At 42.8% G+C, this 22,645-nt stretch overlaps 3 protein-coding genes across 13 annotated transcripts in view; 1 reads left to right on the top strand and 2 right to left on the bottom strand.

Annotated features, from left to right (window-relative positions):
* Nucleotides 1-9,205, bottom strand: part of LOC125974183 (inhibin beta B chain) — a 43,117-nt gene extending 33,912 nt beyond the window's left edge. For 2 of the 8 annotated variants that reach the window (XM_049729151.2, XM_049729153.2), the window contains exons 1-4: nt 8,940-9,205; nt 2,722-2,914; nt 758-840; nt 561-639 (exon numbers count right to left, since the gene is read on the bottom strand). Coding sequence is in view for 3 of the 8 variants with exons in the window: in XM_049729148.2 (XP_049585105.1) it covers nt 561-639; nt 758-840; nt 2,722-2,881 (322 nt within the window). In the remaining 5 variants the exon portion in view is untranslated. The remainder of the gene's footprint in view (nt 1-560; nt 640-757; nt 841-2,721; nt 2,915-8,939) is intronic. The other 6 variants (XM_049729152.2, XM_068651646.1, XM_049729155.2 and 3 more) reach the window with 6 other exon arrangements.
* Nucleotides 1-14,700, top strand: part of LOC125974177 (uncharacterized) — a 28,570-nt gene extending 13,870 nt beyond the window's left edge. For all 4 annotated transcript variants that reach the window (XM_049729124.2, XM_049729121.2, XM_068651643.1 and 1 more), the window contains one exon: nt 14,048-14,700. The gene's annotated coding sequence lies outside the window, so the exon portion shown is untranslated. The remainder of the gene's footprint in view (nt 1-14,047) is intronic.
* A 225-nt stretch (nt 14,701-14,925) lies between these two features.
* Nucleotides 14,926-21,478, bottom strand: slc10a2 (solute carrier family 10 member 2). Its single transcript, XM_049729159.2, has 6 exons — nt 20,767-21,478; nt 20,416-20,534; nt 18,583-18,671; nt 18,329-18,504; nt 17,984-18,141; nt 14,926-15,708 (listed from the first exon to the last, which is right to left on the bottom strand). Exons 1-6 carry the CDS (start codon nt 21,162-21,164, stop codon nt 15,515-15,517), a joined length of 1,134 nt encoding a protein of 377 aa, XP_049585116.1. The 5' UTR covers nt 21,165-21,478; the 3' UTR covers nt 14,926-15,514.
* Nucleotides 21,479-22,645: the final 1,167 nt, after the last annotated feature.

Raw genomic sequence — 22,645 nt, 5'->3', positions numbered from 1 at the left:
CTACAAAACTAACCGACAAATAACTCATTTCCAAATCAGACGAGTAAAAACTGGTCAAATGTTTTAAAAAATATATATATTATTAAAAGTGAAGACAATTTGCAATTCTAGTAATGACACACAAATTTAATGCACAATTTGTCTTTGCGGGCCACATAAAATGATGTGGCGGGCCGTATCTGGCCCCTGGGCCTTGAGTTATACCCCTTATACTATAAGGGGTTCGTTATAGCAGCAGTAGTATTTATTGCGTTTGAGCTAATGTGCAGCACTTTGTTACAGCTGTTGTTTTTAAAGTAAAGTTTAGTTGACGAATGTAGGAATTTTGCATGTCCTAATTATATACAAATAAATAGAACAGTGGAAATTTTGGGAGTGGATGGGCAGTGTATCAGCATAAAGTCCTAAAGCTACCATATGCTCCGTTGAATAGGTCAAAAGGAACTTTGGGTGTACTCTGAAGAGACTATGCACCAGTTGTGAATTTAAGAAGCAAGAGAAAGAAGCACATTGGCATGCAAGCATGTTGCAACATGTTTTGTCTTCATCAAAAACCTTACCTATGTCAAACACCCAGAGAGGACATCTCAGCGGAGTGTATGCTGAATCCAATGTGCCTCCAAACACATATATAAAGCCCTGAAAGTTCAGATTAATAAATATAGTCCAGTCATTATGAGCAATCTGACATTTTCAAGCATATATGTATGTTTTAAAAAAATACAACATTTAAGAACTAATAGAAAATAATTTTCACCTTATGAACAACCATAGAATGTTCCTCCACTTCCTCTGGTGCGGTCTCACCCATGCAGCTCAACTCTGTCCATTCATTACAGACTAAAATAAAAGCATTGAAAAAAGGCATTTCAGAAGAATGGTAACAAAGACCTTTGTGAAAGCAGCAGACTTGGGACAAATCCAATTGTTTAGCATGTATTACAATATACAATATACCAAGCATATGGAAAAGCTTGCACCGGGGCCCTGCCTTGCCTGTGTGCTGCCCCGTGCCAAACAAAAAGTAGGCTAAAAAGGCCTTTTAAATGTCTTACCGTATTTGCCGGTGTATAAGTCGACTCGGTGTATAAGTCGACCCCCTAAAATTCGACGGAAATTTACGATTTTATGATATATCCTTTGTATAAGTCGAGCTCAATTGTTGCATTATATTAAACTTCAAAATTCAATCAGAAATATGCGAAATTTCTTGACGAAATGTGTTCAAATTCGCGAGTTTGTAGCGAGCGATCTATACGCCATTTTAAATATTATTTACTTCATGACCTTGTGATATTACGCGCCGAGAGACTAACAACAATGAACACTCTTAGAAACTGGTTTATTTTTAGTTAAGAAACTACAAATTATAATTATAAAGTGATTGCCGGTACATAGAGTTCAAAATTCGTCTTCATCGTCGCTACTTCCGAAAAGCTCGTTCCATTCGTTTTCGTTTACTAAACGAAAATGGCATCTCATGCCATGTCATAAAGGGCATCTTCTTGGTCTTCTCTATCCTGAGAGCGTTTGGCGAATATTTAAGTGCCAACGGCTCTTGCGCCATAAAGAGTCCGCCCCGGCTGGTTCCCCATGTCGGCCAGAACAAGTGAAAATTCGGCCTCTTCCCCTGGAAGTCTGGCCAAGTTTGGCGAATATTTTCTAAGTGCCAACGACTCAACCGCCGTAAAGTGTCCGCCTTGGCTGGTTCCCCGTGTCGGCCACCACAAGTGAAAATTCGGCCTCTTCCCCTGGAAGTCCGGCCAAGTTTGGCGAATATTTTCTAAGTGCCAACGACTCAACCGCCGTAAAGTGTCCGCCTCGGCTGGTTCCCCGTGTCGGCCACCACAAGTGAAAATTCGGCCTCTTCCCCTGGAAGTCCGGCCAAGTTTGGCGAATATTTTCTAAGTGCCAACGACTCAACCGCCGTAAAGTGTCCGCCTCGGCTGGTTCCTCCAGTCGGCCAGAACAAGTGAAAATTCGGCCTCTTCCCCTGGAAGTCTGGCCAAGTTTGGCGAATAATAGTGCCAACGACATTCATTTAGACATGGCGATTGAATCTTTACGTACCGGTAGTTATTGTCGTTGCTTGACGCGCGATGACTCGCACATTCGCTCAATACCCAGTACTTCCCCCTAGCAGTCATCGTCACTGCCTGGCTTTCGATGTCCGTTATTGAGGTGAGAATATTTGAAATTGTTGCTGAGGATGCGTGTTAATGCGACGAACGCTTTATAATGATTCAGTTTCTCGCTGTTTGATGAGCCTGACGGACGCACACCCACGCACAATGAGATGCATGAGAAACGGCCTTGGTTACCATCACATTTGAAGCGATGAATACGAAGTTAAATTTTATGACTCGGTGTATAAGTCGAGGTCGATTTTTTTCGGTCGATTTTGGATCGAAAAAGGTCGACTAATACACCGGCAAATACGGTATTTAAAATTATTGAAGGAAACTTTCATTTCAACTTTGCGATATAGCGCTACAAATTAACATAGTACCCACAAAAGTCATATTCATTTTGGGCTTTTAACGTCTCATTTGAACCGCTCTTTGAGTGAAGTTTTTTATCCCTGGGTTATCCTTTACGTAAGCACGTCAGACATGTTGAAAAAAAAAAAAAAAACTTAGGAACTGTTTCAAATTGGGAAAAATGCCTAAATTGGCTACTTCTAATCAAATACTTAACAGTCATCGTTTGTCTATGGCTTACCTACACTGTACCTCCAAAAGTCCCTCAGAGTACTGTTGTCTCTTCCTCCCAGAATATAGACATACCCCTCATAGCTGCAGCAGGCATGCTTGTAGCGGTCACAAGGAGCACTGATGCTCTGTGGAAGTTGGCTCCACAGGCAGGGATTATTTTGACTCATTGTTAGTCCATGCCAACCTTACTGCACCATTTTCTAAATGGGGAAAAGCAAACCAGAAAGGAGAAAAACAGACGTAACACATACTTTCACAAACCTCATGAAAACAGATTTCAAAGGTTAATTTTATTGGCAGACATTTATTTGCACAGCAGTCTCTGAGACAGAGCGATTCCATAACTTTTGAGTTTAATACATTCTGTGTGCGCTAGTAATGTGATTCATTCATATTGCAAATTATAAATAAGAAGCAGGATTCTAGGGCTAATGTTGCGTTCAGTGAATTTCACTAGGTGATGAATAAAGTGTCTATTACCACCTCTCGTTCTCTATCTGGATTATAAAAAGTCAACGTACCCCATCTCAAGTTTTTGCGATGTAAAACGATCAGAGCTATACCTGTATACCTCAATTGTTATTGTATTTTAAATCATTTTGAGAGCAAAGGTGAAATAATGTGGTTGCATAACTGGGACGTGGCTGTGTTAATAAGAATTAATCATATTTAAACTCATGTTAAATGGGAATCAGGACACATTTGCCACCATTCAAACTGCCTCTGATTAACCTCAAATAATGGTGTCTTCGGATAGTTCTTCACAAGGATGACTAGAATAATTTGCATTGGAAGAATGGCCCAAATCCCTCAGGACACCTGTGCCATCCTTTGCAGTTGTGCCTCTAAAAGGGTACACTATTGATTAATAATGGCCAGGGGGCTAATAATTTTGGATTTCTCCTTTTTCTCCCCTTTTTGTTTAAACTCATTGCATCAATAAACATCCATCTTCTTCCGCTTATCCTGATCAAATATTCACTTTTGTCTTTGTAGTGTATTTGTTTTATAAACAACAAACGTGTTGTTAATGGCATTTGGCAAGTTCTGTGACTAAATCAAGAGTAATTTCTTAATGGGGGGCTAATCATTTCAGTAAACATCCATCCATCCATCCATCCATCCATCCATCCATCCATCCATCCATCCATCCATCCATCCATCCATCCATCCATCCATCTATCTTCTTCCGCTTATCCTGCTAATCATTTCAATAAACATCCATGCATCCATCCATCTTCTTTCGCTTATCCTGGTCAAAGATTCACTTTTGCTTTGTAGTGTATTTGTTTTACAAACAACAAATGTGTTGTTAATGGTATTTGGCAAGTTCTGTGAATAAATAAAATAATAAAAAAAAAAAAAGTAATTTCTTAATGGGGTGGCTAATCATTTCGGTTATAACTGTAGATTCGTACCGTAATTTTAAGACGCGGTTTTTTTTTCATAGTTTGGGTGGGGGGGGCGACTTATAATGAGGAGCTACTTACATATATGTGAATTTTTTCAAAAATTAAAAAAAAAAAAAAAAAAAGTGAAACCCCAATAAACGAACCGCGATGTAGCAAGTAATTACTGTAATTTGAATTTCAAGTGACGTCAGCAGCGCGGCGCGGCGGTTGTTTACAAAAAGGACAAAGATTGATCACAGGATGACGAAGATGACGAAGGGCCCCACGTACTACCGGCACCATTAGCGGCTTTGTTTCTAAGTGACACGGAGGACGAAGAGTTTGAAGGATTTAAGGATTTGGAGTGACACAGAAGGTTTGAAAAACTGTTATGGCTTTTACGCACGCCCGGTCCTACTCTACGGAGCTCTCTTTCACCTCCGTGGATAGAAGTCGGGGGCCGGCGCTCGGCCGGGTGGCTGTCCGGGGACGGTGGATGGGGCTCGGTCATGGCTTTTAAGCATGCCCGGTCCTATTCTATGGATCTCTCTTCCACCTCCGTGGCTGGAAGTCCACGCCGCCACACGCCTGGTAGTTTGTTTTGTTAAATAAAGAGCCATTTACCAAACCCACCTCTTTCCTTGTACGTTGCCGTACATAGGACGACCTATGGATTGAATGAATTGGAGTGACACAGATGGTTTTATAAACGTGTTATTTATGTAATAGTTTTTTTAATAACTGAATGTTACGTCAGGCCCGTTCTCAGCTCTTCGTTTGTGTTTATGTCACGTTAGCATACCTATCGTTTAGCCTGTTGTTGCTCGTTCATGTCTGTTCTTGGTGTTGGATTTTGTCGAATAAATTTCCCCCTAAAATGCGACTTCTACTCCCGAGCGACTTATATATGGCGTTTTTTTCACGTTATAGTGCATTTTATGGCTAATGCGACCTATATTCCGGCGCGACTTTTAGTCCGAAAATCACGGTAGTTCCTCAGAAATGTGTATATTTGAAAAATAACACGCTACTTGGTAACACATGACTGGCATCACTGACCATAGTAGTTTTTGGGAATATTTTGTTATGGTCGAATGAAACCAAATTTGAAATTTTTAGGCCATAACTCCAGAATTACAATAGTTCATTACATTCTGCCACAGCCACAAAATTATAATGTTTTATGGTCCACGCTGAATCAGAATATGTCATGTTAAACTTTTAAGACAAAGTCCAAACTGTGACTACCACACGCCACAGTTGAAATATTTTTTACTAACTACAAATACATCCTTGGTCATCTATTTGTACCAGAACCGAATAGTGAAATGCAGAACATAATGCTATTCCATTACACCTCAGAAATTTCACACCTCAGAAAGATCAAGGCAGGGAAGGCCCCGGGCCCAGACGGCATCTGTCCGAGACTGCTCAGGGACTGTGCGGACCAGCTGAGTGGCGTGGTCATGTACCTGTTCAACCTGAGCCTGAACAAAGTTCCAGCCCTGTGGAAGACCTCCTGCGTGGTCCCCGTACCGAAGGTGCCGCGCCCCAAGAAGCCTAACCACTTCAGGCCTATTGCCTTGACTTCCCACCTGATGAAGACTATGGAGAGGATCCTCCTGGGTCACCTGCGTTCACTGGTGGGAGTGTAGCTGGACCCCCTGCATTTTGCTTACCGGCCTGCTGTTGGGGTGGATGATGCAGTGATTTATTTACTGCACAGAACACTGCTTCACCTGGAGGACATCGGGAGCACTGGGAGGATCATGTTCTTCGATTTCTCCAGCGCTTTTAACACCATCCAGCCGTCACTGCTCAGGGTGAAGATGGAGAAGGCGGGTGTGGACCAGCGCCTGGCTGCATGGACAACAAACTTCCTCACCGACAGGCCGCAGTATGTGAGGTTACATCGTGAGCCTGACGTGGTGCGCTGCAGCACAGGTGTCCCCCAGGGAACGGTGCTCTCTCCTTTCCTTTTCGCCCTGTACACTTCAGACTTTTCCCACGACACCGCACACTGCCACATCCAGAAGTTCTCCGACGACACAGCCATTGTTGGATATGTTTCGGAGGGGAACGATCTGGAATACAGTACGGTCATCAAGGACTTTGTCAGCTGGTGTGAGCTCAACCAGCTTCAGCTGAACACCGGCAAGACGAAGAAGATGATTGTGAGCTTCGGGAGGATAGCACCCCACTTCATTCTGGTGAAAATCCAAGGATCGGACATTGAGGTAGAGGAGAACTACAAATTCCTGGGTGTTCCCCTTAACAACAAACTGGACTGATCACACCCACGCCCTATACAAGAAGGGCCAGAGTCGCATCCACCTGCTGAGGAGACTGAGGTCCTTTGGTGTGTGTGTCATGCGGTCGCGTTTATTTTTCCAGTTTTTTGTCTCGTCGATTGTCGTAACTTTACTTCCGGTTTTATTTTGTCATCCCTTCCGTTTCAGTTCGTGTTTCCTTCCTTGGTGTTTGGTTGTCTTGTCTTCCCTGATCCCGATTGTGTGCACCTGCGTAATTGACACTAATTGTCATCACCTGTGTCCCCGCCCTTTTGTGTGTATTTAGTCCGTGTCTTTCCCTTGTCTTGTGCCAGTGTGTCTTGCCTCGTCCCGACCACCAGCGATCCCTTGATGTCCGAGCTCTCTGTAAGAACCCTCCTTTTTGTCTCACCACCGAGCGACGCTTTTGTTTGTGCCTTGGTCCCCATCGCCTTTTTGTCTCGCCCCAGTGCGACGCCTTTGGTTGGTACTTTTGCTACGTGTTTTCCCTCGTAAGAGGCGTTTTGATTTGTACTTTTAGCCTTTTGACTCGCCTCAGTGCGACACCTTTTGTTTGTACTTTTTGCCACGTGTTTTCCCTCGCAAGAGGCGATTTGATTTGTACTTTTGCTCAGTGTGCTTGCTGGAATAAATCCCAGAAAGAAACGACTCTGCATCCGGGTCCTCCGTCTTGTCCCCTGCCTGACAGTGTGCAGGGCTCTCCTCAGGACCTTTTATGACTCTGTGGTAGCCTCTGCCATCCTCTACGCTGTGGCATGCTGGAGTGGGGGCAGTACGGACTGGGACAGGGGGAGACTGTATAAGATGGTCAGGAGAGCGAGCTCTGTCCTGGGCTGTCCCCTGGACTCCATTGAGGTTGTGGGTGAGAGGAGGACGTTGATTAAGCTGAAATCCATCATGGACAACACCTCTCACCCCCTCCATGACATTGTGCAGTCCCTGAGCAGCTCCTTTAGCAGCAGACTATTACACCCACGGTGTAGGAAGGAACGGTTCCGCAAGTCCTTCATTCCCTCTGCTGTCAGACTTTACAACACGTGTGGCACCTGATAAAAAAAAAAAGTGTTTTGTCTCTACTAGCGGCACTAGTCTTTGTCTTTGTCTGTTATTTATCCTTTTTGAAATTTTGGCACTTGTTTTCTTGCACTCGTATGCGCTGCTGTGACAAGTAAATTTCCCCGCTGTGGGATGAATAAAGTTCTATCATCATCATCATCATCATCATCATTACATGGCAGAAAGTATAATGAAATAATGAAACCATGATTATTTAACATAATGATTTAAGAATAAGCAAACTACATCACATAACTCCATTCCATTTACCAGTCAGCTCCACAAAAAGTTTTGTATGTTGAGTCAGTGTCTCTTAGTCGTTATGGAGAGCTTATAAGCGTTCCAACTGGGACTGCTATTATAAGCGCTATCATTAGGAGTGAAGCGTACCACTCGAGATTTCAAATGCACAAGATAAATTGGCAGTCTAAAAAATAGCCATGACTTAACCGCTTTTGGAGTAACACTGATCTCATAAGAGTGCAAAATAAAAATAGCAACAGTAACTAAATAGTAACTTGTGGTGGTCTTAAATAACATATTCAATGTGTTCAATAACGCTGCACTTTTATAATTTGAATAAAGTCATATGATAAGGGTATATTTTATTTTTAAGTATGCTTACGTTCCAGACTGCATTACTATGTATGTATGACCAAGTACTCGGGTATTCCCGAAAAATGTCTCATCACCTTCCCAACATTGAACTTTATTATTTTGTTTAATTTATCAGGTCACACATTGTCCAAACATCTGCTGTTTGCTACAAACTGTCTTTGTTATTAAGGGTTATTAAGTAACTGTAGAGTACATATAAGGTGAACAACAATCGTGAAATTAAAATAGATCGCGGGTGTGCTGGAGCCTATCCCGATGACTACGGGCAGTAGAACGGGGACACCCTGAACTGGTTTCCAGCCAATCGCAGGGCACACTGAGACAAACAACCATCGGCATTCGCTCTCATACTTACGGGCAAATTGGAGTGCTCAATCAGCCTAGAATGCATGTTTTTGGGACAGTGTGTTCAAATACACGACAGCTGAAAATAAAACGACTTGGGGAAGCAGTTTAATTCTATATTTTCGTCCACTTTAACTGGTGTAATCAAACGCCAAATTCCGTGTCGTGCGATAGGAAGACTTTAAATTATGCAATACATCGCCACGGTTGAATTTCCTTTGAGAGGCATCGTTGTCGGAGTTGTCTGCCGTATAGCAGCACCCTAAGCACTGCCGGGAATGTAGGAAAAGCATACGCGAACAGTGATGGTTTTTTTGTTTGTTTGTTTTTTACAAAATTTTAGGCGACTGCGAAGCAAACAATAACAGTTAAGTTGAGGACAAGATGAGGGACGAGTCGACGTCTCCTCTTCGGTTATAAGGTTTCTGATGTGACTGAAACTTAACGCTATATGCGTAGGTTGTTCTTGAACGATTCCATATCCGAAAAACATTCAGTAATAGTGTATAAAATTGATTGCTTACGAAATCGTTGCCGCTACTCTTCCATCAAAGGCTGCCTCTCAAAAATGACTGAAGATGCATTCAAGCTACCTCGTAAATTCAATACTTAGTGCGGAGGTTGGCTTTACGTCAGTTTTCTCAGGAATGAAATTGGTTTCATTTCTCTGGGAAGTAAAAATGTATAACTATTTAACTAAATCCACGCTTCCCTTGTTTTCTGAAGAAGAAACATGCCCAGCCACAGATGCTTAACAGGTGTTGTGCTCGATTTGGTTCCCCCGTGAGATTTTGTTCCCCCTGCCGCGGGAGCGCGCACGCCTTGTTTGGAAAGCGAAAAACCGATGCCGTACGACGTCGTACGGCGTCGTCACTATGTTGTTTTCAATAAAAACATGAAGAATTCACGTTTGCGTCAGTCAATTTTAATTTTTATAACGCATTATTCTCATTTGATGTCTTTAAATTCATCCGCGTTCTGCCATTGAAGCGGGGTGCATTCAAAGACCAGTCGTACAGACGGAACACCCATTTACTTCACCAAAAAGCAACGATATAATTACGTGAGCTCTTTGCATAAACCTCGATGCAAAGAACTCCTCTTGGGCACCGTTACATGCTACAAGGAGTATATATTACAAAGGAGATTGTGATCATCATTCATTCATCCATTTTATTACTCAGGTATTTTCAAAGCAAATTAATATTGTTGCATTTATTAATTTGCTTTAAAATGACAGCGCAATATAATTAAAAGCTGACACTATAGCAATGTCAAACTTGTTCATTTAAGAAAAAGCCACACACGTAACGAGAATGATTTGAGTATATATATATATATATATATATATATATATATATATATATATATATATATATATATATATATATATATATATATATATATATATATATATATATATATATATATATATATATATACTCCTTGTAGCATGTAACGGTACCCAAAAGGAGGAGTTTCTTTGCATCGAGGTTTATGCAAAGAGCTCACGTAATTATATCGTTGCTTTTTGGTGAAGTAAATGAGTGTTCCGTTTGTACGACTGGTCTTTGAATGCACCCCGCTTCAATGGCAGAACGCGGATGAATTTAAAGACATCAAATGAGAATAATGCGTTATAAAAATTAAAATTGACTGACGCAAACGTGAATTCTTCATGTTTTTATTGAAAACAACATAGTGCTGACGTTGTACGACGCCGTACGGCATCGGTTTTTCGCTTTCCAAACAAGGCGTGCGCGCTCCCGCGGCAGGGGGAACAAAATCTCACGGGGGAACCAAATCGAGCACAACACCTGTTCATACCAAAGACTATAAAAATGGGAACCTTTGCCTCCCTGCTTGGCACTCAGCATCAAGGGTTGGAATTGGGGGGTTAGATCACCAAATGATTCCCGAGCGCGGCACAGCTACTGCTCACTGCTCCCCTCTCCCCCAGGGGATGGATCAACATCACACGGAGATGGGTTAAATGCAGAGGACAAATTTCACCACACCCAGATGTGTGTGTGACTCATTGGGACTTTAGCTTTTAAAATGAACGCATTATCATTGAACGCATCTGTATTCCGGAGGCGGGACAACGCGAAGGGAAGGAAGAGTGTTGGTTCAGTGCATTTAACATGTCATCCATAGTTAAGTTTCAGTTCAATATACCATTCGGCATTAGATGACACTAAATTACAAAAGTCAGGTTATCTCACGTTTAACTTTTAAATCCAAATCGCGAAACCAATGCACGACAAGAATGTTAGTGGTATAGTAACTATTGACTCACCGCAAAATACCACGATTGATTTCAAATACCAACAGAAGAACGTGCCTAAAAGTAGTTTCGTCATTGATACGGCAATGAACATGAACCAGCCACTGCATAGGATCTGTGTTTCTTAAGTGAAGAGAGAACAACCATTCTCAGGCGCCTCGGGTGAATAACAATAACAGCAACATACCGTATTTGCCGGTGTATAAGTCGACTCGGTGTATAAATCGATCCCCTAAAATTCAACGGAAATTTACGATTTTATGATATATCCTTTGTATAAGTCGAGCTCAATTGTTGCATTATATTAAACTTCAAAATTCAATCAGAAATATGCGAAATTTATTGACGAAATGTGTTCAAATTCCGGAAGGCCGGGCGCATGCGCAGTGGCCGGAAATAGCTCCAGCCGAGCGGATCGGCTGTTTATAAGCACCGCAGAGGAGATCGTGGAGCCTCAATCGACTTCCAGCGGCCGGCGAGCTCGCGCACGCCGCCCGGCACCACCGGGAGGCCGGAAATAGCTCCAAGCCAAGCGGATCGGCACTTTATAAGCACCGCGGAGGAGATCACAGAGCCTCATTCGACTTCCAGCGGCCAGCGCACTCGCGCACGCCGCCCGGCACCACCGGGAGGCCGTGCACACGCGCCAAGTGGCCGGAAATAGCTCCCGCCGAGCGGATCGGCTCTTTATAAGCACCGCGGAGGAGATCGCAGAGCCTCATTCGACTTCCAGCAGCCGGCGAGCTCGTGCACGCCGCCCGGCACATCCGGGAGGCCGTGCGCACGCGCCAAGTGGCCGGGAATAGCTCCCGCACAGCGGATCGGCTGTTTATAAGCACCGCGGAGGAGATCGCGGAGCCTCATTCGACTTCCAGCAGCCGGCGAGCTCGCGCACGCCGCCCGGCACAGCCGGGAGGCCGTGCGCACGCGCCGGGTGGCCGAAAATAGCTCCGGCCGGCGGATCGGCACTTTATAAGCACCGCGGATGAAATCGCTGAGCCTCATTCGACCTCCAGCGGGCCGCGCACTTGCGCGCGCCACCCGGTTCAAATTTTCTAAGTGCCAACGGCTCTTGCGCCATAAAGAGTCCGCCTCGGCTAGTTCCCCATGTCGGCCAGAACAAGTGAAAATTCGGCCTCTTCCCCTGGAAGTCCGGCCAAGTTTGGCGAATATTTTCTAAGTGCCAACGACTCAACCGCCGTAAAGTGTCCGCCTCGGCTGGTTCCCCATGTCGGCCACCACAAGTGAAAATTCGGCCTCTTCCCCTGGAAGTCTGGCCAAGTTTGGCAAATATTTTCAAAGTGCGAACGACTCAACCGCCGTAAAGTGTCCGCCTCGGCTGGTTCCCCGTGTCGGCCACCACAAGTGAAAATTCGGCCTCTTCCCCTGGAAGTCCGGCCAAGTTTGGCGAATATTTTCTAAGTGCCAACGACTCAACCGCCGTAAAGTGTCCGCCTCGGCTGGTTCCTCCGGTCGGCCAGAACAAGTGAAAATTCGGCCTCTTCCCCTGGAAGTCTGGCCAAGTTTGGCGAATATTTTCTAATTGCCAACGACATTCATTTAGACATGGCGATTGAATGTTTACGTACCGGTAGTTATTGTCGTTGCTTGACGCGCGATGACTCGCACATTCGCTCAATACCCAGTACTTCCCCCTAGCAGTCATCGTCGCTGCCTGGCTTTCGATGTCCGTTATTGAGGTGAGAATATTTGAAATTGTTGCTGAGGATGCATGTTAATGCGACGAACGCTTTATAATGATTCAGTTTCTCGCTGTTTGATGAGCCTGACGGACGCACACCCATGCACAATGAGATGCATGAGAAACGGCCTTGGTTACCATCACATTTGAAGCGATGAATACGAAGTTAAATTTTATGACTCGGTGTATATAAGTCGAGGTCGATTTTTTTCGGTCGATTTTGGATCGAAAAAGGTCGACCAATACACCGGCAAATACGGTATGTTAAATGGATATTACGTTTGGGAAAAAGATAGTATAAATTTTTTTTAAAATCACTGGTTATTGGGTTTTTGTTTACATACATATATATATATATATATATATATATATATATATATATATATATATATATATATATATATATATATATACATACATACATACATACATACACATAAATAGATAGCTACGGGACGAGTAAGGAAGTCTCAATAAGTTTCTGACATTTCTTATACTTACCAGAAGATGGCAAAAGCGCGACGCCTACACATGCCATCACACATGATAACCGTCGAAAAATACGGTTGGTGTGTGTATTGGGGCCCCCATATTGGGGGTGCAATTTATTATCACGCTCTTGGTTTTCTGTAAATGTGAGTAAAACAAAAATAGGATAGTCATTATACATGCAACTCTAATGACAATTAACCAATAAAATTTGGTTTTCAGTCGTGGTTCAACAGAATATGTTTAAAAATCTACCTCATGATACGGTCCTGGTAAAAAAAATGGCACCCATAATTGAATATTTTGTTGCACAACCTTCTGAGTCATGCACCTCTTAGTAGGTATTTATGTCCACATGGGCAAGTCGAGCAGCCATTTGTCTCAAGTTTGAAGGATGCTTACTCCAGATGGCACGCTTCAGCTTCCTATGCAGATGTTCAGTAGGCTTTAGATCAGGGATCATTAAAGGCTACTTCAGCATAGTCCAATTTTTCGCTCTTAGCCATTTTTGGCCGGTCTTTCTAGCTTTGTGTTTTGGGTCATTATCCTTTTCCAAGATCCATGACCTGCACCTGAGACCAAGAATTCCAACACTGGACAGCTCATTTCTCTGAAGCAACTTGAGAGTCTTGAGATTTCATTGAACTCTGAACCAGAAGTGTGCAGAGACGTCTGGAGGGGCAAGTAATTATTGAAAAGACAGCACATGGACCTTTATTTTTATTTTTTATCTTACCTAGATGTCAAAGTTCTTAATTTAACACACAAATTATTTAGTGCACCCTTTATTATCTATTTTATGGGCACACAGTAGCATTTCATATCAATGTTATATAACTATAATTTGGTCACAAATAAAAAACAAATCCCATGCAATTTCTGTAGCTCTTACTGCGGGAAGGAGGTTGTTGGCCAAGATCTCTCGATACATGGCCCCATCAATCCATCCCTGAATACGGTGCAGTCGTCCTGTTCCCTTTGCAGAAAAGCATCCCCAAAAAATTGTTTCCACCGCCATGCTTCACAGTTCGGATGGTGTTTTTGGGGTTATAGTCATCATTCTTCTTCCTCCAAACACAACGAGTGGAGTTTAAACCAAAAAGTTCTATTTTTGTCTCATCAAACCACATGACCTTCTTCCATTCCTCCTCTAGATCATCCAGATGGTCATCTGCAAACTTCAGACGGGCCTTGACATGCGTTGGCTTGAGCAAGGGCACCTAGCGTGCACTGCAGGATTTTAATCATTGACGGCGTAGTGTGTTACTAATGGTTTTCTTTGAGACTGTGGTCCTAGCTCTATTCAGGTCATTGACCAGGTCCTGCCGCGTAGTTCTGGCCTCATTCTTCACCTTCCTCATGATCATTGATGCTCCACGAGGTGAGATCTTGCATGGCGCCCCAAACCGAGAGAGACCGAGGATCGCGGCTGGGTCTTCCAGCATGACAACGACCCAAAACACAGCTAGGGCAATTAAGGAGTGGCTCCGTAGGAAACATCTCAAGGTCCTGGAGTGGCCAAGCCAGTCTCCAGACCTGAATCCAACAGAGAATCTTTGGAGGAAGCTTAAAGTCCATGTGGCCCAGCGACAGCTCCAAAACCTGAAGGCTCTGGAGGAGATCTGTATGGAGGAGTGGGCCAAAATCCCTGCTGCAGTGTGTGCAAACGTGGTCAAGAACTACAGGAAACGTCTGATCTCTGTAATTGCAAACAAAGGTTTCTGCACTAAATATTAAGTACTGTTTTTCTGATGTATCAAATACTTATTTCCTGCAATAAAATGGAAATTATTTAAAAATCATACAATGTGATTTTCTGGATTTTTGTTTTAGATTCCATCACTCACAGTCGATAGATGGAAATTACAGACTTCTACATGCTTTGCAAGTGGGAAAACCTGAAAAATCAGCAGTGTATCAAATACTTGTTCTCCCCACTGTATGTTCAGTGGACTGATACATTTAAAAAGGAATAAAATCAATATTTACTCAAACTTAGCAACATTTTCCATCAAATAAATGCAAGGAAGCCTGACCATCAATTAACCATCAATTTATTAACAAACATGAAGTATAAATTAAGTCAAGTACATGAACAAGCAAAGCATATTTGAAGAACCTTCTCTAAAACTCTATAAATAAATGATGATTATTCAGTTAAAAAAGCTGGGATGTAGTTTTATTTACCTAGTGTCCAAATGAGTTTTTATCTTGTTACTTGATTGGCTCAATCTGGACAAGTTTAGCAAAATATAATAGCCTGCACACAATTAGTTTTTTTTGGGGGGGCATTTATCACATTTTGGATAGGAGCCCTAAGTGATATGTGCTTTTTGACTGCAGAGATACAGAAGGTCTTCATAACAAGCACACAATGACCATTCAACTACCTTCTTCTGGGCATGAAAAATGTCCCTTCACAAAAACACTAATATGCATATATATTAAATATATTTGGGTAGCCCTCTTTTCCGGGGTTATTTCAAAAAATTTAAATCCATTAAAACCATTGCACACCACCCTAACCTGCAGAGTGTGGTGTGTGTTCACAGTTTGGAGCTTTCAGCAGTATTGCCCTGCTTGCGGAGGTCATTTTGTACAAAGTCAGCAAAGGCGTAATATCAGAGCTGGGTGTTCTTGTCAAAGTGCTCAGCCTTGCCTTTATTAATATGATCTTCATTCAACTCTAAGGCGCTATTTTCCACTTGAAAGCGCTTCTCTTTAGCTCCTTCTGCATAGACGTCTTCCAATGACGGAGATTCACTATCTGTTTCAGCTGATCCCAGACCACGTGACTTTATATAGGCTTGGTATCCTGTGGAGCGCAATGCAAAAATTGTGAATGATTCATTACCTCATCATAACCATTTCAATCACCAGACATTTATCTACCGGGTCATTTTAAACTTGAAGACTAAAGTTGTAAATGGTCCAATAAATAGTTGTACCACTGTTAACAAAAGGGAGGATTATCTTGTGAACCTCCCAAGACCACTGTCCTTGAACACAGTTTCTCAGTAAAATGTGTTTAATCCCTTTATCTCTTCCGGTCATGAATTGAAATTGCTTTAGCAGTGTTACATGTGTGGAAATACTGCTCAAGTCAGGAGCCGACAACCTTTCTGAGATATGTTTTATACAGCTTTTGATGGCACATTTTATTGTATGAACCTTGATCATTGTCCTTCGGCTCACTTCCGCTAAGTGGCCTTGAAAATGTGCTGCATTGTTTTAAATACATATTTTATGTTAGAGCTGAGCAGTGATGACTTTGCATTAGGGGCATGCTGTTTCTCCATTTTCCATTTATGTATTTTCATACAAAGTTTGTATCTGTGCAATTGTGCGTATTGTCAAACTGTTGTCCAAATCTTTAGAGTAGTGTTGTTTCTGTTTCTTGCTAGGTGTCTGTCTGTCTTACTGACCCTATTGCCTCTGCCTGAAGGGAAAAAAAATCGAGGCAAACGTATGATAGATGAGCAAAAAAAAAAAAAATCTTAGCAACTGTGTTCTGCTCCATCTTCTTGCATCATTTGAAGGCTATCAAGTTTTCATCCATCCATCCGTCCATCCGTCCGTCCATCCGTCCGTCCATCCGTCCATCCATCCATCCATCCATCCATCCATCCATCCATCCATCCATCCATCCATCCATCCATCCATCCATCCATCCATCCATCCATCCATCCATCCATCCATCCATCAATTATCTGTACCGCTTGTCCCCTCAGCCATCATCGGGCAGTAGGCGGGGGACACCCTGAACTGGTTGCCAGCGAATCGCAGGGCACATAGAGACAAACAACCATCCACGGTCGTACTCACCTACGGGGAATTTGGAGTGCTCAATCGGCCTACCAAGCATGTTTTTTGGGATATGGGAGGAATCCGGAGGACCCGGAGAAAACCCACGCAGGTACAGGGAGAACATGCAAACTCCAGATAGGGAGGGCCGCACCCTCCGAATTGTAAGGCGGACGTGCTACACAGTGCTCCACCGTACTGCCCTCATTCATTCATTCGTTCGTTCGATTCATTCATTCATTCATTCATTCATTCATTCATTCATTCATTCATTCATTCATTCATTCATTCATTCATTCATTCATTCATTCATTCATCTTCTGAACCGCTAATCCTCACAAAGGTCACGGGCGTGCTGGAACCTATCTCAGCAGTCTTTTCGGCAGTAGGCGAAGGGCACACTGAACTGGTGGGCAGCCATTTGCAGGACATAGAGACAAACAACCAGTCGCACTCAAACTCACACCTACAGACCTAGGCCTACCATGCATGTTTTTTGTAATGTAGGAGGAAAACGGAGCACCCGAAAGAAACCCACACAGACACGGGTAGAACATACAAACTCCGCACTGCAAGGCTGGAGTCGGGATTTTGAATGATAATGAAATGACACATACCATTGTAGAAAGTATTCTAGTATTCCTAGTATGTAATCTAATTAGTTGTTGCTAAACCATTGTTTTCATATGGTTTCATATGGGAATGTGACTCAAAAATATTAAAATGATTTATGGTCTAAAATTGAATGATTAAAATAATGAGCCTGATGGAGGCACTCCTTAAAAGTTATTCTGAATTAAAAAAGGGGTTCACTCAGACAGATGATTGACAGACTCCTTTAGAGGCAGGTAGACACGGGTAGAACATACAAACTCCGCACTGCAAGGCTGGAGTCGGGATTTTGAATGATAATGAAATGACACATACCATTGTAGAAAGTATTCTAGTATTCTTAGTATGTAATCTAATTAGTTGTTGCTAAACCATTGTTTTCATATGGTTTCATATGGGAATGTGACTCAAAAATATTAAAATGATTTATGGTCTAAAATTGAATGATTAAAATAATGAGCCTGATGGAGGCACTCCTTAAAAGTTATTCTGAATTAAAAAAGGTGTTCACTCAGACAGATGATTGACAGACTCCTTTAGAGGCAGGGCTTGCCTCACACACTGCACTAAAAACAGTAGTCAACAGAAGGTGATGCTTGTTATGTGTTCACCCACATTTGGATAACTAATGTCACATAAGAAAATAGCACTGTATCACAAACTTAGTAGCTCACCTCCCACAAACATGACGGCCACCACAAGCTGAAAGATGCTGTAGATAAGGGGGAATGCAAACATGACCTCCAGCTCAGCTGGGCTGAAGGATAACTGAACAATGGTGCTACACAACTGGGAGTTCTGGAAACCAGTCTCCAAAGCAATTGTTCGACACCTAGGGAAATAAAATAAATCAGTATAACAGAATTACAACATGTACGAGCTGCGTAAAATTCAAGATTCTGTGATAACCACAGATCTATTTAGTAAATACAGTACAGCATGATAACATATGTTTTAAACAGGTTAGTGCCACGTTGGCATCATTTTGAAACTGTTCCTATCATCAACTGGCATCTTACCTGTACCACGGTTGACCCACAAAGCGAGCCAGAAGAAAACCCAGCCCAAAACCAATAAAGGGGTAAATAGTTCCAATTATCCAAAGGGAAGGTGCGATGGTCCAAGAAGACTGGTAAAGAATCCCACCAACTACAGCAATGATAACAATAAGACCAAAACCTGTAATGGACCCAACCTGGACAGAATACACACATTATACCACAAATGTCACATAGAGTTATTCGGACAAGAAGAAAATTGATGAAATTCCTACCTTGAGGATCTTTTTAGCCAATTGGGGCCATCTGCGTTTAAAATACATCCCCACGGAGATTGGGACAAGGAGGGCCACAAGAGTGATACCTGAGGAAAATCCAAATTATATGTCTTTTCAATCCTCTCAATATCTCTTGGACCAAAATATTTAACAAGGTTGACCCAGCATAAACAAATGAGTGAAATTAGTCAAATGAACCTGCCTAATCCCAGGTTATAAATTTTTGATTTTTCTTCAGTTAGTTTTTATTGTATTTTGACTTGTTTAACTTCAGTTACCGTATTTGCCGGTGTACAGGTCGACTCGGTGTATAAGTCGACCCCCTAAAATTCGACGGAAATTTACGATTTTATGATATATCCTTTGTATAAGTCGAGCTCAATTGTTGCATTATATTAAACTTCAAAATTCAATATGCGAAATTTATTGACGAAATGTGTTCAAATTCCGGGAGGCCGTGCGCATGCGGCTGTTTATAAGCACCGCGGAGGAGATCGCGGCCGGCGAGCTCGCGCACGCCGCCCGGCACCAACGGGAGGCCGGAAATAGCTCCAAGCCGAGCGGATCGGCACTTTATAAGCACCGCGCAGGAGATCGCGGCCGGCGAGCTCGCGCACGCCGCCCGGCACCAACGGGAGGTCTGAAATAGCTCCAAGCCGAGCGGATCGGCACTTTATAAGCACCGCGCAGGAGATCGCGGCCGGCGAGCTCGCGCACGCCGCCCGGCACCAACGGGAGGTCGGAAATAGCTCCAAGCCGAGCGGATCGGCACTTTATAAGCACCGCGCAGGAGATCGCGGCCGGCGAGCTCGCGCACGCCGCCCGGCACCAACGGGAGGTCGGAAATAGCTCCAAGCCGAGCGGATCGGCACTTTATAAGCACCGCGCAGGAGATCGCGGCCGGCGAGCTCGCGCACGCCGCCCGGCACCAACGGGAGGTCGGAAATAGCTCCAAGCCGAGCGGATCGGCACTTTATAAGCACCGCGCAGGAGATCGCGGCCGGCGAGCTCGCGCACGCTGCCCGGCACCAACGGGAGGTCGGAAATAGCTCCAAGCCGAGCGGATCGGCACTTTATAAGCACCGCGCAGGAGATCGCGGCGCCTCATTGGACTTCCAGCGGGCCGCGCACTCGCGCACGCCGCCCGGTTCAAATTTTCTAAGTGCAACGCACAATGAGATGCATGAGAAACGGCCTTGGTTACCATCACATTTGAAGCGATGAATACGAAGTTAAATTTTATGACTCGGTGTATAAGTCGAGGTCGATTTTTTTCGGTCGATTTTGGATCGAAAAAGGTCGGCCAATACACCGGCAAATACGGTAGTTAGAACTAGTTTCTGGAGAAAGTCTATTCTTTTTTAGTGGTTTTTATGTTTTTGAAAATGCTTCATTTTAGATAGGTTTTTGTTAGTTTTAGTACTAGTTTCAGTTTTTTTTTTATATTTGGTGTTTGTATCAAGTGCTTGATAACAAAAAGGCCATAAAGGAACGGTAATGTAACGTAAACGGCAATTCTCAAACGACTATTTGACCTTCCTTCTTCTGTACACGCGTATCGCTATACTAAAATACGTACATACATTCAAAATAAACATTGAAAGCTCACCTATGGTACTGTTTTTACTTATTACTATATTACTATTATTTTATAATTTTAAGAGAAGCGGGTAAGACATCACTATAAATATAGTTTTATAAACGTAAAATGTATTTTTTTTCCCAAAGCATTTGCGTGGTCTTATCTCATGCGCCCCCTCAAAAAACAACAACCCTGAAGTCTTTTGATATGTTTATGAGTTATCCACATGATTTGAGTTGTATGTTTACCAATACTGTCATATGGGATTTGGATGGTGTCTGAAGAAGTCCAGATGGAGGTGTAAATAAGCAGACAGAGGGGCATCATTCCCAGTGCCAGGATGGAGGAACAGGCTGTCATACTGATACTGAAGAGAAGGAAATTAACAGCTAGCTTCAAGGTTCTCTGGTGACATTTTGTTTTAGAAACACAAAATAATGACTGTGATTTGGCCCAATAATCAATGCAATGAGAATGGGGTCACATGTTTGCATGTTACCATGCAGCAATGTACTTAAAGGTGATATGTTTATTACATTAATTCAGCTACCATACTGTACCTCACTTTATATTATTTAATGAACCAAACCACTTCTTACCTTAGATCCATATCTCCATCCAGCCAGTAGCAGATAATATTGGAACCGGAGCCTCCAGGGCAGCAACCCATGATAATGATGACAATGGCCTGAACAGGCAATACATTGAAGGCAATTGACAAAGCAAATGCGGTAAAAGGCATAATGCCAAATTGGCAAAGGAAACCAATAACGATGCCCCAGGGTCTCTTCAGGTGCCCCCAGAGTTTTTGTGCATCCACAGTGCAGCCCATAGAAAACATGACCATAGCCAGCATGATGGTGAGCACAGTGCTCAACACTAGACTCAGTGTTGCATTAAAGTCAGTGGTTGGAACAAGGCAGTTAGCACCAGAGCAGATGGTGGCTTCAGAGAGGCAGACAGCAAGTTCTGCAGTTGTTTCCTTGAACATAGACATATTGGAATTTTGATGCAAGACAAGCGTTATCCGTGGCCAGTCAACTTGGAAAAAACACTGGATGCGTATCCTCAACAGCCCAGAATGCGTCAATTTTACTGGACTGAATCCTTTCCTATTCTGTTGGTTATCCAATAAAGTGACGGTTACCAACTGCCCAGGGCACTGCTCTTTATGTCCTGCTGTCAACTGCCAAATAGTAGTGGGAAGGAAAATTGTGTGGAAAAAAATTAACCATTGTTACGTTTTATGGGGTCAGTGTACAAAGCACGTGCATATAAAAGAATCATTTTTTAAATGTGATTGCACCATCCTTCTTTTAAATGATCTTTGGCCTCTTAAAACTTTATAGATCTTTAAACTATGAATCACCGTGTCCTCTGAATTTAAAAGAGATGATGCTGTGCTTGTTTTCAATAGAGTACACCTCATACTCACATACAAAGGCCACTCATAAATTGTTTTATGGTGTTGTTAACTTACGTAAATTTAAAGTAGAATTTAAAATGCTCTGACATATATAGAGTACATATAACAAAACTGGCAATCATAGGATCAAGCCTTTCAGTACAGAGGGTTCACGCAGTGCATGGCTGTGAATATGAAAACATGTTGGGCATGACGTAGACTACTGAGGTCTCACAGGTAAAGATGAATTTATTGTACTATAAATCATTTCCAATTGTATTTGAAATTTTGTTTGCAAGTAAAGTAAATGAATGGCATATCTAGCTTTAATGCCGCTGTGACTCAAAAATCTGAAAATGATACCAAGTCTAAAATACAATGGTTGGAATGGTACCAACAGAACCAAATTTCCACTCGATGGAGGCACTGCTTAACAGTTTTTCCTGAATTAAATTCTGTGACATGTTCACTCAGACAGATTCATTTAAAGGCAGGGCATGCCTCATACAATGCACTTCGAAAGTGAAGGTCACCTCCCACAAACTGGGCAGTCACCACTAGCTGAAACATGCTGTAGAAAAGGGGCAATGCAAACATGAGCTCCAGCTCAGCTGGTCTGAAGGACAGCTGAATAATGGTGCGACATAACCGTCTCCAAAGCGATTGTTTGACACCTGGATAAAGACAACAACATAAAATAAAACAGAGTTATGGCATGAGCTGTAGTAAATTATAGATTTCGTGGAGACAAATTGTTAATATTCTTTAACAAATACAGTTAAGTATCATATACACGCCTTAAATATAAGGCCAAAAACTGTGCCAAAACTGAAATAAGATGGTTCCCAACAAAGGGCCTGACAAAGAAGAGTATGTAATGGAAGTCAACATTAAGTAAACAAACTCACATTAAAGTCCTTTAACCCAATGAGTGGTGCAAAAACCCGGGGACCTGATCACTGCCCAAGAGAACGGCACTGAATCAGCTAGCTGATCATGTGGTACCGTACTGCAAGACAGGGGTGGGCAATTAAATTTTTGAAGGTTCCATGTGAGAAACTGAAATGGCTGTC

This window comes from Syngnathus scovelli, chromosome 8 (assembly GCF_024217435.2).
Source record: "Syngnathus scovelli strain Florida chromosome 8, RoL_Ssco_1.2, whole genome shotgun sequence".
In the NCBI taxonomy this organism is placed as follows: domain Eukaryota; kingdom Metazoa; phylum Chordata; class Actinopteri; order Syngnathiformes; family Syngnathidae; genus Syngnathus; species Syngnathus scovelli.
The sequence above is the reverse complement of the archived record's forward strand: the minus strand, read 5'-3'. Positions and strand labels throughout refer to the sequence as shown.

Coding starts and splice junctions, on each gene's coding strand:
- slc10a2 (XM_049729159.2), bottom strand. CDS start 21,164: ATGTCTATGTTCAAGGAAACAACTGCAGAACTTGCTGTCTGCCTCTCT. Junction 20,535..20,766: donor GATGGAGATATGGATCTAAG/GTAAGAAGTGGT, acceptor CCTTCTCTTCAG/TATCAGTATGACAGCCTGTT. Junction 15,709..17,983: donor GGCCGTCATGTTTGTGGGAG/GTGAGCTACTAA, acceptor TGCGCTCCACAG/GATACCAAGCCTATATAAAG.